Here is a 13,399-nt window from a genome sequence, read left to right as displayed (position 1 = left end):
GGCCTTCCCTCTACAGTCAAACCCCCTTTGGCTCTCACAGCAGCCTGGAGTTGGTGGAGCAGGACTCTTGTGTCCATTTGAGTTGTAAGGAAACAGGGAACCAGGAGGTTAAGTGACTCAGTCTAGGTCACACCGCATGTAAACTGCCAAGCCAGAACTAGAACATGTCCTCTGATTTCTATCTAGTGACTTCTCCCCTGGTCTCCTTGATGACTGCCAGGTGTGTCACATTAATTCGGGGCCTCTGTTTCTTTATCCCTATAGTGAGAAGAATTATGCCTGGCTCATGCTACCAGGCATGCCACCTGTAACAGTCTCTGACAAGCAGAGGGTCAAAAGTCCCAGGACATATGCAAACACCTCACAACTAAAACACACCAATTATGACTATGCTTTTCATGGGGGAACCCTTGGTCTTGCCTTATGGAGAGACCTGGGAGAGGAAGAAGCAATGCAGCTCTTCTGCTGCCTGACACTAAACTTTGGAAGAGGTACCTTGTCTTGCTAAGAATCAAAGGTGCCCCCTCCTGCCACCTACACTGATGGTGTATGGAACAATAAGTGGTAAAAGCATGACAACAGGACGGTAGGATATTGGACCCTCCTCAAGTCTTTACTGTTTATATGCAACCCCAGACAAGTTCTTTTATGCTCTGAGGCCAGTTTTCTCATCAGCAAAAATGGGGGTGGTACCCCTGTTCAGCTCGCCTCCCACAATTGCTATGGAGCAACCAATAAGATCAATAAGATTTTATATGTGAAAAGGTCCAAGGACCCCCAGAGAGATGGCTGATTCTAAGACTGGGGCAGGGAAAGTCCAGGGTGAGACCAGAATACCTCAAGTCAGTAAGCAAGGAAATGTATAAAAACTGATGGAGACATGGCAAAAGGACACGAGAACCAGCTTCAAGGTCAAAATTTGAGATAACTTGAGCATCATAATGAGTAATGACATGATTGTACATAATCCACTAAATTTAAAAAATCCATGAACCAACATTGATAGTACAAAAAATTGATAGTACAAAAGGGCAGAAGGAAAGCTCTTCTTTACAGAGGACTGCCAACTAATAAATGCAAAAGAAATGACATAAATAGACAAATAACCATTTTTAACCACTATGGAAATAACAGATTCAGGTGAGATCATCAGGAAATGCTAAAGCCACTGGGTAAAAGACTGTGATTCAGGATGTGCTGAAATCTGCAGACACCACCTTAATCAAATGATCAAACTAAATAGTACCAATGACAGGACAAAGCTACTTCGGGTGCCTCCTGAAGTGACACCAGAGAAGGACTCAACATAACTTATGCCATTCTCCTACCAGAACGTTTAACCTGAATCCAAGCATGAGATCAACCCAGACTGAAGGACATTCTGCAGAACAACTGACCTGGCCTCTTCAAAAAGGTCTATGTCAAAACAAAACAAAACACACACACACACACACACACACACGGTCCGTGTCATAAAAGAATTTTTTAAAGAACTGAGGAACTGTTTAAAATTCTGTAAGGCTAAAGAAACAAAAGAGCCAAATGCAACGTATGATCCTGAAATGGACCCTGGACTGGGAAAGAAAGCCAAATGAATTTATAAAGGACATTATCAGGACAATTGAAGGAATTTCAAAATAAACTACATAATATATAACGGCCTGAAATTAATGTGTGTGCACACATACACATACACACACAAGGTGGGAGCATAAAATGTTAACTGGTGGATCAAAATGAAAATGTTCGTTGCATTATTCTTGTAACTTTACTGTAGGTTTGAAAAGTTTCAAAATAAAAGAAACCAGAAAAAAAAGCTGTCAGAACTGCCAGTGGTGTCACAGTTGACTCGGGCACTCACCTGTCAGGTACTCCAGGACTGCAGCCATGTACACGGGCGCCCCCACTCCAATCCTGTACTTGGGGTGGCCTTTCTTGATGTACCGCAGCATCCGCCCCACAGGGAAGATGACTCCTGCCTTGGCGGACCGGGAGGTTTTGGTGGACTTCTTCTTCCCGCCCCGGCTCGACATGGCGGTGGCCCTGGAACTGGCTCAGTAAACACACTGTGGAAGCAAGAGGCACACCATCAGGATCACTGAGACAGACCCGTTCCCCCTTTCCCCTTACACTCTGGCCCTGGGAGAAATGGGTCCTGCCAGCAGATGCCACCGCCTGTAGTCACTGAGCCCTCGGAGCCCTGCTGATGCTCTATGCTGAAGCACTGTGGCCCCTGAAGAGAGAGTGGCTTAGCTTTTCACATTTTACACCACAACATCAAATTTTATCAGCCACTTCCATTTAATGGTTACTCTGACAATGACTGCTCTTAAGTGTCTTGCTTTTATGCCACATGATGTAAAAGACATTGGGAATTCTTGGCTAAGTTTTATATACTTGTTTAATAATTGCACTCATATACTGGAGACTGAGGCCGACAAATTTGCTGAAGTCTTCATAAAAGAAAAGAAAACTATGTCACCTGCCCTAAAATGAAGCTTTAAAGCCAGGTATCTATGTTCTTTGATGAAATCAGCATCACTACCTTATGATCCTTCACCTGTGAGAGGCAGGAACAGCTCACAGGAGCTCAGTGGGTAGCCAGGTTGAAATAAAAGGCCCTGGACACTTCCAGTCTGCTGTGCTTAGAGAAATGTTTTTCTATCCCTGCTCCTCCTCCCATCCCCATCCAAAATGCCACTCAGTCTAAAGGATGTCCCCTCTTCAACACCTCTGTGGGGTTCTCTCCTCTCCACCCCAACCGTGACTGGATCCAGGTCGTCACTACCTTAACTAAATGATCACGCACGTCTCCTGAAAAGGTCTCCCACCACTGGCCCTTTCTCCTCTAATCCGCCTGCCCTCCACAGCACACAGATCTGTACACACAGATCTGAATATGCCAGAGTCTGGTCTTAAAGTGTTCCCTCGCTGCCACTATTCCCAAGATAAAATCAGGACCTTTGGCCTGGCAAGCAATGCCCTAGAAATCTAGGCTGGCACACCCATCCAGCTTTATCTTGTACTTCTTGTGGTCACATAAGGTCCCCCCAAATGCCCTCCTCTGTGGTGGCTGTGCTTTGGCTATGACCGCCTGCATCCTTCACACTTGCTTTCTGCCCTCTGCCAACCCTCCTCTGAGTGCTCAGATCCAGACACTTCACCCTCTGGGCTCCCATGTGTTTCACACAACAGCACATACCCCCATCTCTCCCATCAGACTGCGAGTTCCCCTGGTGTAGCACCACATGTTAAGGTCTCAACTGTTTGCTAAAAGCATTCAAGTCACCATGCATTCCCTTCAGGAACTACGCTAGGGAATAGAGAAAGCAGTGCATAAGACAGTATGGTCCCTGTTCTTGCAGAGCAGGTGGGGAAGAGAGACAAAAAACCCTACAGTCATTTAAATGTAATGGTGAAAGGCTAGTGCAGGGTGCTGGGAGAGGGGCCGTGAAGAGGCCTCTGCCCATTCCAGGGCACCAGGCAAGCCTTCCCTAGAAGATATTTATGCTCTGACCAATGAACCAAATGGGCAGGTCTCCCATTTACTGGTAAACTGAGGTTAGGCTCCATGGTGTATGGGCCCCTCCAGCTCCAACTGTCCATGCCTCTTTGACCGTGGGGGCCAGAGTTAAAAGTCCTTGTTACTCTGACAGCCAACCCTATATTTGGGACATGCTATGGTCTGTACCTAACATCAGTGTGACCAACCCCCAAGATCATCTCAAATTGGCTGCCTGACAGAGATGCCAAAACAGCAGAGAGCTGCATTCCTGGGCACTGTGGGGCAGCTGTGCTGACAGGCCCAACAGAATTAAGAGGCTCAAGCCCTGGTTCTTCAAGATGTTGGAGGGGGCTAAAGTCCCCTGGGAAGAGAACTCTGTCTCTCATCCTATCAAAGGGCACCAAATCTTAACTGCGCAGTGCTAAAGTTAGTAATCATCACTGAGTTGTTCTAAAACAATTAGCTGTATCCATTTCTTGCTGTAATGAGCTCCATTTTCAAACATTCCCTGCAAACAGGTGCCTGTGCTCACTCTGAGCAGGAAGCGGTATGTGTATCATGTGTGCACATGTGTTTGCAGGGAAAGCTGCCACTGGAATTCCTAGCAATCTTCTGCTTTACTACAAATGTGTTTCACAGACCATTTCACAGACCAACCCTACACTTTTGGACTAAGAGCTTTTCAGATCTGAATGTTTCCCCTCTTTCAGGAGAGGCCTGTGGTCAGTGATGATTAATGCAGCTCAGCCCCGTACATATTGGAGCACAGACTTCAGCCCTCTGCCCAGGCAGCCCTGTCTGGGTTTGTTTGGGGCCACTCCTGTCCTGCCCCAGAGAGGAGTCACTAGCATTCAGGAACCTGATGGGTTCTAAACACACTTATTCCTTAAAAGTCATGCTCCCCATGCTTCCCTCTGACTCTAGCCAAGAGTCATTACATCATCCACCTGCTGGTAACTCCCAGGTCTCCAGCCCAGTGTGTATCTGGCTGTTGAGCTCCAGAACTCTGTTCTGATTGCCTGCAGCAAGGGTCCACTCGGAAGTCCCATGGGCACCTTAAATTCCTCTGGGTTTTTCAGCCCTATTACTGGCAACATCATGAAAGCCACCAAACAAGTCAACCTGGCCCCATTTTTCTGCCCACCTCCACAGCACCCAATCAGCCAAGCTCTGTTGAACCCACCTCCGTAACTTTTCAAGCCTCTTCCCTTCTCTTTACCCCACCCCAACTTTGGTTCAGCTCTACTTACCTACTTCCCCAGCACCAGTCTCTTTCCATGGACACTAGAGTATCTTTTCCCACTTTGCTAGTTCCTCATTACCATGAGCCAGCCACAAACAGTATCCTTCAACTACTTCCGCAGCAGTGCTTCCTGACACCTGGCCTGGGCTCAGATGGCCAGGCTGCCCAACTTCCTGACTTGTGATACTGTGCCCCAAATGTCTTTATGTATGCTGTTTCTCCTGACCATAACACCCTCTGTCCTCCTGCCAATCTGAACTGTGCTCAGACAAGCCCTCTTCTCGGACCTGACCATGGGCCGGAATTGCTCTCTGCTCCATGTTCCCATAGCACATATCCTGGAACATGTCTGTGTGCCTCCTTCCCCAACTTGACTGAACTGCAAGCTACTTGATGCCAGACACTGTAGTAAACTCACCTCTGGTTCCCTGGATCCTAGGAAAAATGTAAAACATCACGGACCCTCAAGTGCCACTCTGCTGTATGAAGAACATCTTCATGTTTCATTTGAGTCTGGCTCCTCTCTGATAAAGCAGCACTATGTCTTTATCCCTTCCCCAAGGGGGCTATCCTGCAGATTCTATTGCTCACCCCTCCCATGTTCTTTCTGCAATTCTAACTGTAGATCCCCAAGCTACAGCCACAGCTATGAGAATTCTGACGAAGCCATGCAGCCTCATGGCATCCAGTAATGTGTGGGAAAATCACCTTGTAGCTTGCAGTCTCCAGATAAACCCATGAATGTGCAGGTCTAACCTGCAGCTATGGGCAGCTATGGCCAGCCACTAATGTGGGGACAGTAGCTCTGACAGAGTAGCTGTTAAGCACTGTGGTTAATAACTCAAATTCCAAAGTCAGACTTACCTGGTTCAAGTCATGGCTCTGCCACCTACGGCCTATGTGTCCTTGGGCATGTGATATAACCCGAGTCTATTTCCTCATCAGTCAAGTGGAAATGTTGATAGAACAGACCTCAAAGAGTTGAATAAAAGCATGCATACAAGAATATCAGAGAATTAAATAAAAGCATGCATGGAAGGGCCTGACACCCACTGAGTGCTAAGTTAATAAAAATTATGACAAGGAGCATCAGATGAAAAAGGCCACCTTCTTGCAGAACTGGAACTGGGTATTTGTACAGATGAGGCAGCACTAGCTGCTATATGAAATAAGCCCTTACAGCTTATTTCTCACTCATGAAAAGTCCAAACTGGGTTTTCATGACTGGCCAGTGCTTCTCCACAGGATGATTCATGGATCCAGACTCCCATCCTTCCATGCACAATTCCCAGGGTTACCATGGAAGGGAAAAGGCCATGGAGGAAAACGCATGGAGGTTTTCAGGGCCCAGACCTGGAAGTGAGGCACACCACTTCTGACCATGATCCATCAACTAGAACTTGGTAATGTGGCCACACCTAATTGCAATATAAGTTGAGAAATGTCCTCTACCTATTTGCTCAGAAGAAAAAACAGCCAGGTCCTGTCACATGACAAACCAACCTGAAAGCTGACCCTGAAGCCAGGGTCTGGATGACCAGCCAAAGCTTGCTAAGCCCTGTTTGATGCATGCCCTGCATCCAGCCTTTTCTTAGAGATGGACAGTTCTACATTATAGAAAAAGTGGCTGCTGATACACTCAGCTTCTCTTCAGAGCAGACATTGCTCACAAGAAAAACAGCAATACCCGTTTGTCACACAGACAAAGCTGTGTCCTTCCTTCCTGGACTCATCATCCAGGAGGAACCTCATTCAGTAAACCAGAAGCCCTCACCCCTGTAGAGTGCCCCACATGCTTTGAAGATGGTGATAGGTATTCAGGCAACCCTGTCATCTGTTCATCACATTATATTAATATACATTAGCTTGGCTGCCTTTTTTACTGTTATCAGGTCAGGAAATGAAGGTTCTGTGGTTGATCCTGGAGGGATCTCTGTGGTCTTTATCTCTGCAACTCCTCCAGCTATAAATCAATCACAACAGACAGGAACCTTGTTTGCAGAAACCCAAAGCTTACTCAGACACACACTGTTGGAGAGGGCTATACAGAAGGGTGAGCCAGACTTGAGGGAGATGCACGTTTCTGACCACAGGCCCCTCAACAAATGAGATGTGACCTGGACAACATGATCTGTTCTCATAGCACAGGACTAATTAGAAGCCTGGCTGTGAGGATCCCGTGAATAAGATGGACATGAAAACCACAAGCCCTCTACTACTCAGAGGGACCACAGAGGTGAGGACAAAGGGCCATCCTATCTACTTACCTACCACACCACTCCACTCCTCCCCAACATGGCACCCTAACAGGCTCCTCAATGCATTGCAAACCACCTTCATTCCCACCTCGTCTTTGGCACATGCCACTCGCTCAGTCTGGGCACTCTCTCCAGCCTTCATCTGGGACAATCCTACCCAGTGGTTCTGACACCTTCTCTGGTGATGCAGACCTATCAAGGAGCTCTCTCCTCTGCGTTTCTGCCTTGTGGCCCCCAGTCACACTCTAGTTTGGGGCAGCCCATACCCAGCTCCAGCCTTGTACACAAGGCCCTGCTGACCTCCAGCCGATCCCTCCCTATTTCCAACAACCAGGATTCTACCAGGCTGAGTTGCTCCCAGTTTCTTCAGTGAACATTCCTACTGTGGCCCCTGAACCCAGCTAAAAATTCCTTATAATGTCCCTAGGTCTGTCACCATTCTTTAATATGTTCAATTGTTTTTCTCAATCTTATGTAGTGTTCTGCAAATGCAGTCCCGGGCCTTCCTTCCAATCTAATTGCCCCTCTAGAACCAATTTATATAAATATTTTAAAGTCAACTACTCCACCCTTAACACATGTTACTCTGTATCATCACTGCCCATTTCCTTGTCTTTCTTCATGCAATGAACCAGTCAGCTCTGCTCACCACTGTATCTCTGCCTGCTACCTGGTAGACTCTCAAATGCTAGCTGGATGGTGACTGACTAGTTGGCATTTACTGTGCATGAGATTCTCTTGACAAAGATGAGGGTAGCATTACCAAAGGTCAAAGGACTCAAAAGATATGGAAGTGAGATACCACTTGGGGACCTTCTCTGCGACCAGTCATATACATAAAACTGGCTAATCCCTGTGGGAGCCCAGACCCTCGAAATCCAGGGAGCTTGTAGAGCTACTTTGGGGATTCCCATGAAAGGAACACCACAATTGTCCTGATACCTGAGGCGGGAGCCACGTAAAGGCCTTCCTACTCCCTGACAATTCTATGGCTCTAATGACTTCTCTTCCTGCCACTAGACCAGCTCAGTAACACAGACCAGAGAAAAATACTTATCTTCCTCACATCTATAAGAGACTAACCTCTGTTAAAGCTGCAGCAGAAAACACTCTTAAATAAACAGGGCATTCACAAAACCACTGAAATGGTCAATCATGAAGTCTTTTATTACCTAAGCAATGAATGCGTACATATTGACCCCGAACAAATATCGATTAAAACTGCTAGGGAGCTGCTAGTCAGACATCCCTATCTCCAGCACCTGAGGATGAAGGAATTTGAGCTATCAGTGCTCAAGTCACTGTGGCTATGGGAGGACTGCCCCATCCTTTCCCTGCAGCTGGATAAATGCTCACATGTCCACATGCATTTGTCACCTTCTCATCAACTCCAATCACGAAGGCGAACCTGTAGGACATTAATCCTATTTACAGCATTCTCTTCTGTTTACTCCTATCGTACCAAATGATTAACAGTGTCGCTGCTGTCATGTCCCCAGAGGCATATGGATATACTACACAACTATCACTCACAGAGCTGGGGTTCACAAGCTACACTCTGATTGGTTCAGAACAGAGACCTGCTCTGATACTCCAGCCAATCAGAAAAACTATCTCCCTCCATTCATAAAACACAACATCATAAAGTGAGCTGGATGATTACAGTCTACCCTGGGGGAATCAAAGGACTGCAAACAGGGAGTGAATGATAAATTAAGATGGCAAATAAATTCTAAACCTCACATTTTATTCCAGCAGATAAATCTCCCTCATGTGTTAGATTTTTAGTGGCGGGAAAAAACAAAACCCAAACACGAGTGTTATTTACCACAAGCCTGAAACAGTTTGCAGAAAGCTAGTCTGGGATTAAGATTTCACCTCTACAAACCCTCTCCATGGTGTGCTTCCCCAACTGCACTAAAAGAACCACCACTATTCAGGGTGGGGCAACAGGTTTTACAGTTGTTTGTGTGGAAAATAATACAATACTTAATAAAGAACACAAGAATGAACTCTGATTTTGCATACTCACAACTGTAAACCTACTTTTGTGTCACCTTGTATTTCAATAGTAAGACACTGTCTGCCTGCTTCACCAGGAAACTTTCCTTCACACCTCCTCTTTTAAAGGCTGTGTCAGCCCAGCCAGTGTTGCCCAGTGGTTGAATGTTGACCCATGAACAAAGAGGTCACCAGTTCGATTCCCAGCCAGGGCACATGCCTAGGTTGCGGGCTTGATCCCCAGTAAGGGGCGTGCAGGAGGCAGCCGATTGATGTATCTCTCTCATCAGTGTTTCTATCCCTCTACCTTCTCCCTTCTCTCTCTAAAACCAATAAAAACATATTTATAAAATAAAATAAAGGCTGTGTCAAACTACGATGACCACTCCAATGGAAGACTATTAAAGGTCAAGTTAAAATGTGAGCTTTGGGAGGGCAGGGCCCTGGTCAGATTTGACATCTAGAAACCATTTGATATTTGTTGACTAGAGGAAGAGTTCCCAGTAAGAATAAATAACTTCTGACCACATCTCTCTCTTGCCCAGAGCCTTTGATAGCTTCTCACTACTGTTAGGATGAAGTCTAAATCCCTCAGTGTGTTTCTGATCAGGATCCTCTGCGATTTGGCCCTTTTGACTCTCCAGCTTCACCTGACTCTCCTCTTGGATCCAGTCATCCTGAGCCTCTGGCAGCTCCCCAACTTGACCTCTTTTCTCACTGTTCTAAGACTCTGCACATGTGGTCCCCCAGGCCCCAAACACTTATCCTGACCTGCCCTCCTTTGCCCAGCCAATTCCTGCTTGGCCTTTCTGTGCCTGGTAAGCGCTTGCTCCTGGTTAGGTCACCATCCTGGGGGCCACTATGGGAGAAATTGCGGCCTCCTGCACTGACCTCATCACAGCCGCTTGCCTGTCTTTTCAACATGTCAGCTTCCTGAGGAAAAGGACTGGGCACTTCTTGATCATGGTACTGTCCCCAGTGCCTGACTCAGAGTTAATTCTCAGGAAATATTTATTGAAAGACACTAACCTGGCAGGCTTGATCCAAGCAAACAACCACATACTCAGGCTCACTTCTAAGAGCTGAGGTGAGGCCCAATATACTTCTATAGCTACAAAAAGTGGGGAGAACCCATAGGACCAGTATACCCCACTTACCCCTGCCCCTTCCCAGCCCATGTGTCAAGAATGGAGCTCTGAAAAACCCAACACAAATCCAAAGGCACTCAAACAAGAACTAGAGGCTGCTGCAATTCTGATGAACACCACATACGATTCTTGGATTCTGTCAGCTTAGGGTTTTCAGGGTTTTTTTGTTTGTTTCTTTAAATAAATCTCCTTTAAATGACTTGAGGCAGCATTAGCTCTGCAAGTATTAGAGGCAGGTCCCAAATACATGTATTTCAAGCCTCTCTCCAGGGAAGGAATGAGGGCTGTCCTCGAGTTTAGCCATCTCCAGGACCAGAAATGGTAGATAAAGATGCACCACTCCCTGTCCCACTTGGTACAGACCGAGCCAGTGACTTATGCTTGGGCACGTGACTCATGGTTAGACAACTCTCAAATTTTAATATAATGTGAAGTATCCCTCCCTCAAACAACTTTCACTTACTTTAACTCCTTCCCTTCTCCTTAATACCTTTATCACCATTACAATGGGAATAGGTGAAAATAAAATGACTGGCCAGAGAGATTTCTCATTCTTCTAAAACTTTTTGAGGGGAGGAGAAAATTTTAAGTATTGAGTTGTGCAAGGTTGAGATGCCATCGCCCAATTTGGCTAATTGTATACAGACGGGTATTAATTCCAGTTACAGCATGAGGTGTCGAAGAACTAGTAACTCTTCTGACAGCAGAGAGTACCCTAAAGGTGGCCTGCAGTAGGTGGATTCCACCTAATTTACAATTGGAGCCTCCCACTCAAATCTAAAGCTGTTCAAAATTCCCGAGGCCCTGGAGCAGGGAGCCTTGGAACAAAGCACCCCCCCCCCCCAACAACGTAAAACCTCAAACCACAAAGGTGGAAGAAAGGGGAAGCTAGCAGGAGAGCCCCTCTAATTGTCTACTCTTATAGGTTGTTTAATGAATCATTAAAATCTTACAGGGACTTCATGGTCATTGTAATTATTGAATTCAAGGTTTTTCTCAGCTGTTTCTACAGAAGCCTCTCACTTTCAAACTCAGGAATATTTTCCCTAAAATACTGGAAGGTTCTAACCTCCCAATCTACTAATACGATCCTTGAGTGGTCTGTGGTCCCAGCAAGAGTGGAAGTGGGGCGCACCATCCACACACCTGTTGTCAGGTGACCCTGCAGTAGCATCCTGCACTCTCACCTCAATACTCCACGACACCCCACCCCGTGCCACCCCGCCCCCAGCGAGCCTCTCCCCTCCTGGCCTTCTCCACCCGGGAGCCTGCAGCCTTCCGAAATTACCTTAAAAAAAAAACCCTCCCAACCAAAAAGCAAACAAAAGGCCCATCAGGAGCCCAGCGAGAGCAGCGGGGTGGTTCCCGTGGCCCCTGGCGCGTCTCTGAACCACCCCTGCCCTGCCCTGGCTCTAGCCCCGCGAGTGTCCTCCACCATCCCACCCCCACCCCCACCCCAGCAGATAGAGCCAGGAGCCCACATCGCGGCCACCGGGCCCGACTTATTGTCCCGGGGCCGGCCACTCGCGGGCTGGCGGGGCCTCACCAAGTCCGACTCTGCGCACGACCGGCCCCGGGCGCCCAGGCCTCCTCCGGCCTCGGGCCGGGCCGCCTGCCCGCCCACCCAGGGAAGGGTCGCGGGGAAGCGGCCCGACTGTCCCCTTCCCACAAAAGCGCCCGAGCGCGGCAGAGAAGTTGGCTTCCGGGTTTGCTTTCTGAACAAAACCAAAGGGAATCCCGCGCGGCCCCGGCACGGCCTGGGAAGGCGCCGCGCGCGAGGCCCGGCGTGGGCCGCGCCGAGCCCGGCGGCCCGACCCGGCCCGCGACTCCCGGTGCCGACAGGCCGGGCCGCCCCCAGGCACCGCGGCGGCGGAGCGCGGCGGCCGGGCGGGCGGCGGGGCAGGGCGCGCGGCGAGGGGTCCGCGCGGCACTTACGGGCGGCTCGGCGGCGGCGGCAGCAAGGTGCTCGGCTTGTGCCCTCTGGGCCGCTCGCGCCTTTTCTCTCCGCGCTCCTCGCTGGCCCGCCCGCCTCCTCGCTTCCCGCCCGCACGCCCCGCGCTCGCCCCCTCCGCCCGGCTCCGCTGCCGAATGAACTGGAACCAGTCGCCGCGGCCCCGGGATTCCCACAATGCACCGCGCGCCGCTCGTCACATCCCATCCCGTCCGCGCGCGTCCGGCCGCCCCTCCCGCGCCACCCCGGCCTTGACCCCAGCCCGCCGGCGCGCGCGGGGGCTCTCCTCGCCCGGACGTCGGTCGGTCTGCCCCCGGCTGCACCGAGGCCCTGGCGTGCGGCCCTGTGCCCGCAGGCACCCCCCGACGCCGGCCGCGGGGTCCCCCAGCAGCGATGCCCTGGCAGGAGAGCTGCTCCAGCGCACGTCCCAGCCTGTGCGTCGCGAGTGGCACTTACTGAGCGCCTGCCGTGTGCCTGGCCCTCCGCATGGGGCTTACGCTGCCTCGTCTCTGGATTCCTTCCCTTGAACCCCGGAAAGGAGGCACAGATGCTGTTACCACGTTTCCCTCCCCAGCCATGCAAAAGACCAACCGCGCGCCTCAGAGCCCCCCTCCCCCGCTGTCCTTAGATAAAAGCCCCCAGCCAACCTTATCTGTCCCTCGAAACTATCCGGCTCCCCTAGGGCGCTTCATCCTGACCCCAGAAGGCTGGACCTGCTTGGCACACGGAAGCCGTGGGCTACTTCTGCTTCCATTGAGCAAACGTTCGCGAATGAACCCAGCTGGGATTCACTGATGCAAACAGCGGTTCTTTAATCACCACGCACGTGTTTTAAAACTGCGGCCAAGCAGAAAGAGGAGGGGCCTCTGAGACCCATCCGTGGATCTCTAAACTAGGTTTCTCTCCCGAAGGCGATAGTGCCCTACCCCGGGTACTTAAATAGGGCCCTCCCTCTGCTCCCCTCCTCTCCACCTGCCTCAGTGTGAGGGGGAAGCCACCTAAGCACCGGGCTGGCGACCACATTTGGATAACAATACGCACCCGGCGGAGCTGACTAGCTGCTTAAAGTACCGCCGCCCCTCCCAGCAAAGCCCTCCCAGCCTCACGCCGCCCCCTAGAGCGGCGGTGGTAACCTCCCCCCTTCACCAAGGTGTTTTACACCGGACTTTGCAAAGCAGCATCCAATACATGTCACTCACGCGTTCACTGATTTACTTAAGTTCTGAAGTCATGCTCTGGGGCCGTGCACCAATTGGGGTGATTAAGATAAAGCAGTGAACAGAACAGGCAAAA

General features: G+C 49.6%; 1 protein-coding gene across 7 annotated transcripts in view; it reads right to left on the bottom strand.

Annotated features, from left to right (window-relative positions):
- MACROH2A1 (macroH2A.1 histone) overlaps positions 1–13,043 on the bottom strand; it is a 77,210-nt gene extending 64,167 nt beyond the window's left edge. For 2 of the 7 annotated variants that reach the window (XM_081137212.1, XM_081137210.1), the window contains exons 1-2: positions 12,091–12,271; positions 1,862–2,066 (exon numbers count right to left, since the gene is read on the bottom strand). In XM_081137212.1, the coding sequence (XP_080993338.1) occupies positions 1,862–2,033 (172 nt within the window). In that variant the 5' untranslated portion in view covers positions 2,034–2,066; positions 12,091–12,271. Of the gene's footprint in view, positions 1–1,861; positions 2,067–12,090; positions 12,293–12,753 lie in introns of those variants that run through there. The other 5 variants (XM_081137211.1, XM_081137214.1, XM_081137209.1 and 2 more) reach the window with 5 other exon arrangements.
- Between the last annotated feature and the right edge of the window lie 356 nt (positions 13,044–13,399).

The sequence above is a fragment of the Miniopterus schreibersii genome, assembly GCF_964146895.1.
Source record: "Miniopterus schreibersii genome assembly, chromosome: 4".
NCBI lineage: Eukaryota > Metazoa > Chordata > Mammalia > Chiroptera > Miniopteridae > Miniopterus > Miniopterus schreibersii.
This window is presented reverse-complemented; position numbering and strand designations above follow the sequence as displayed.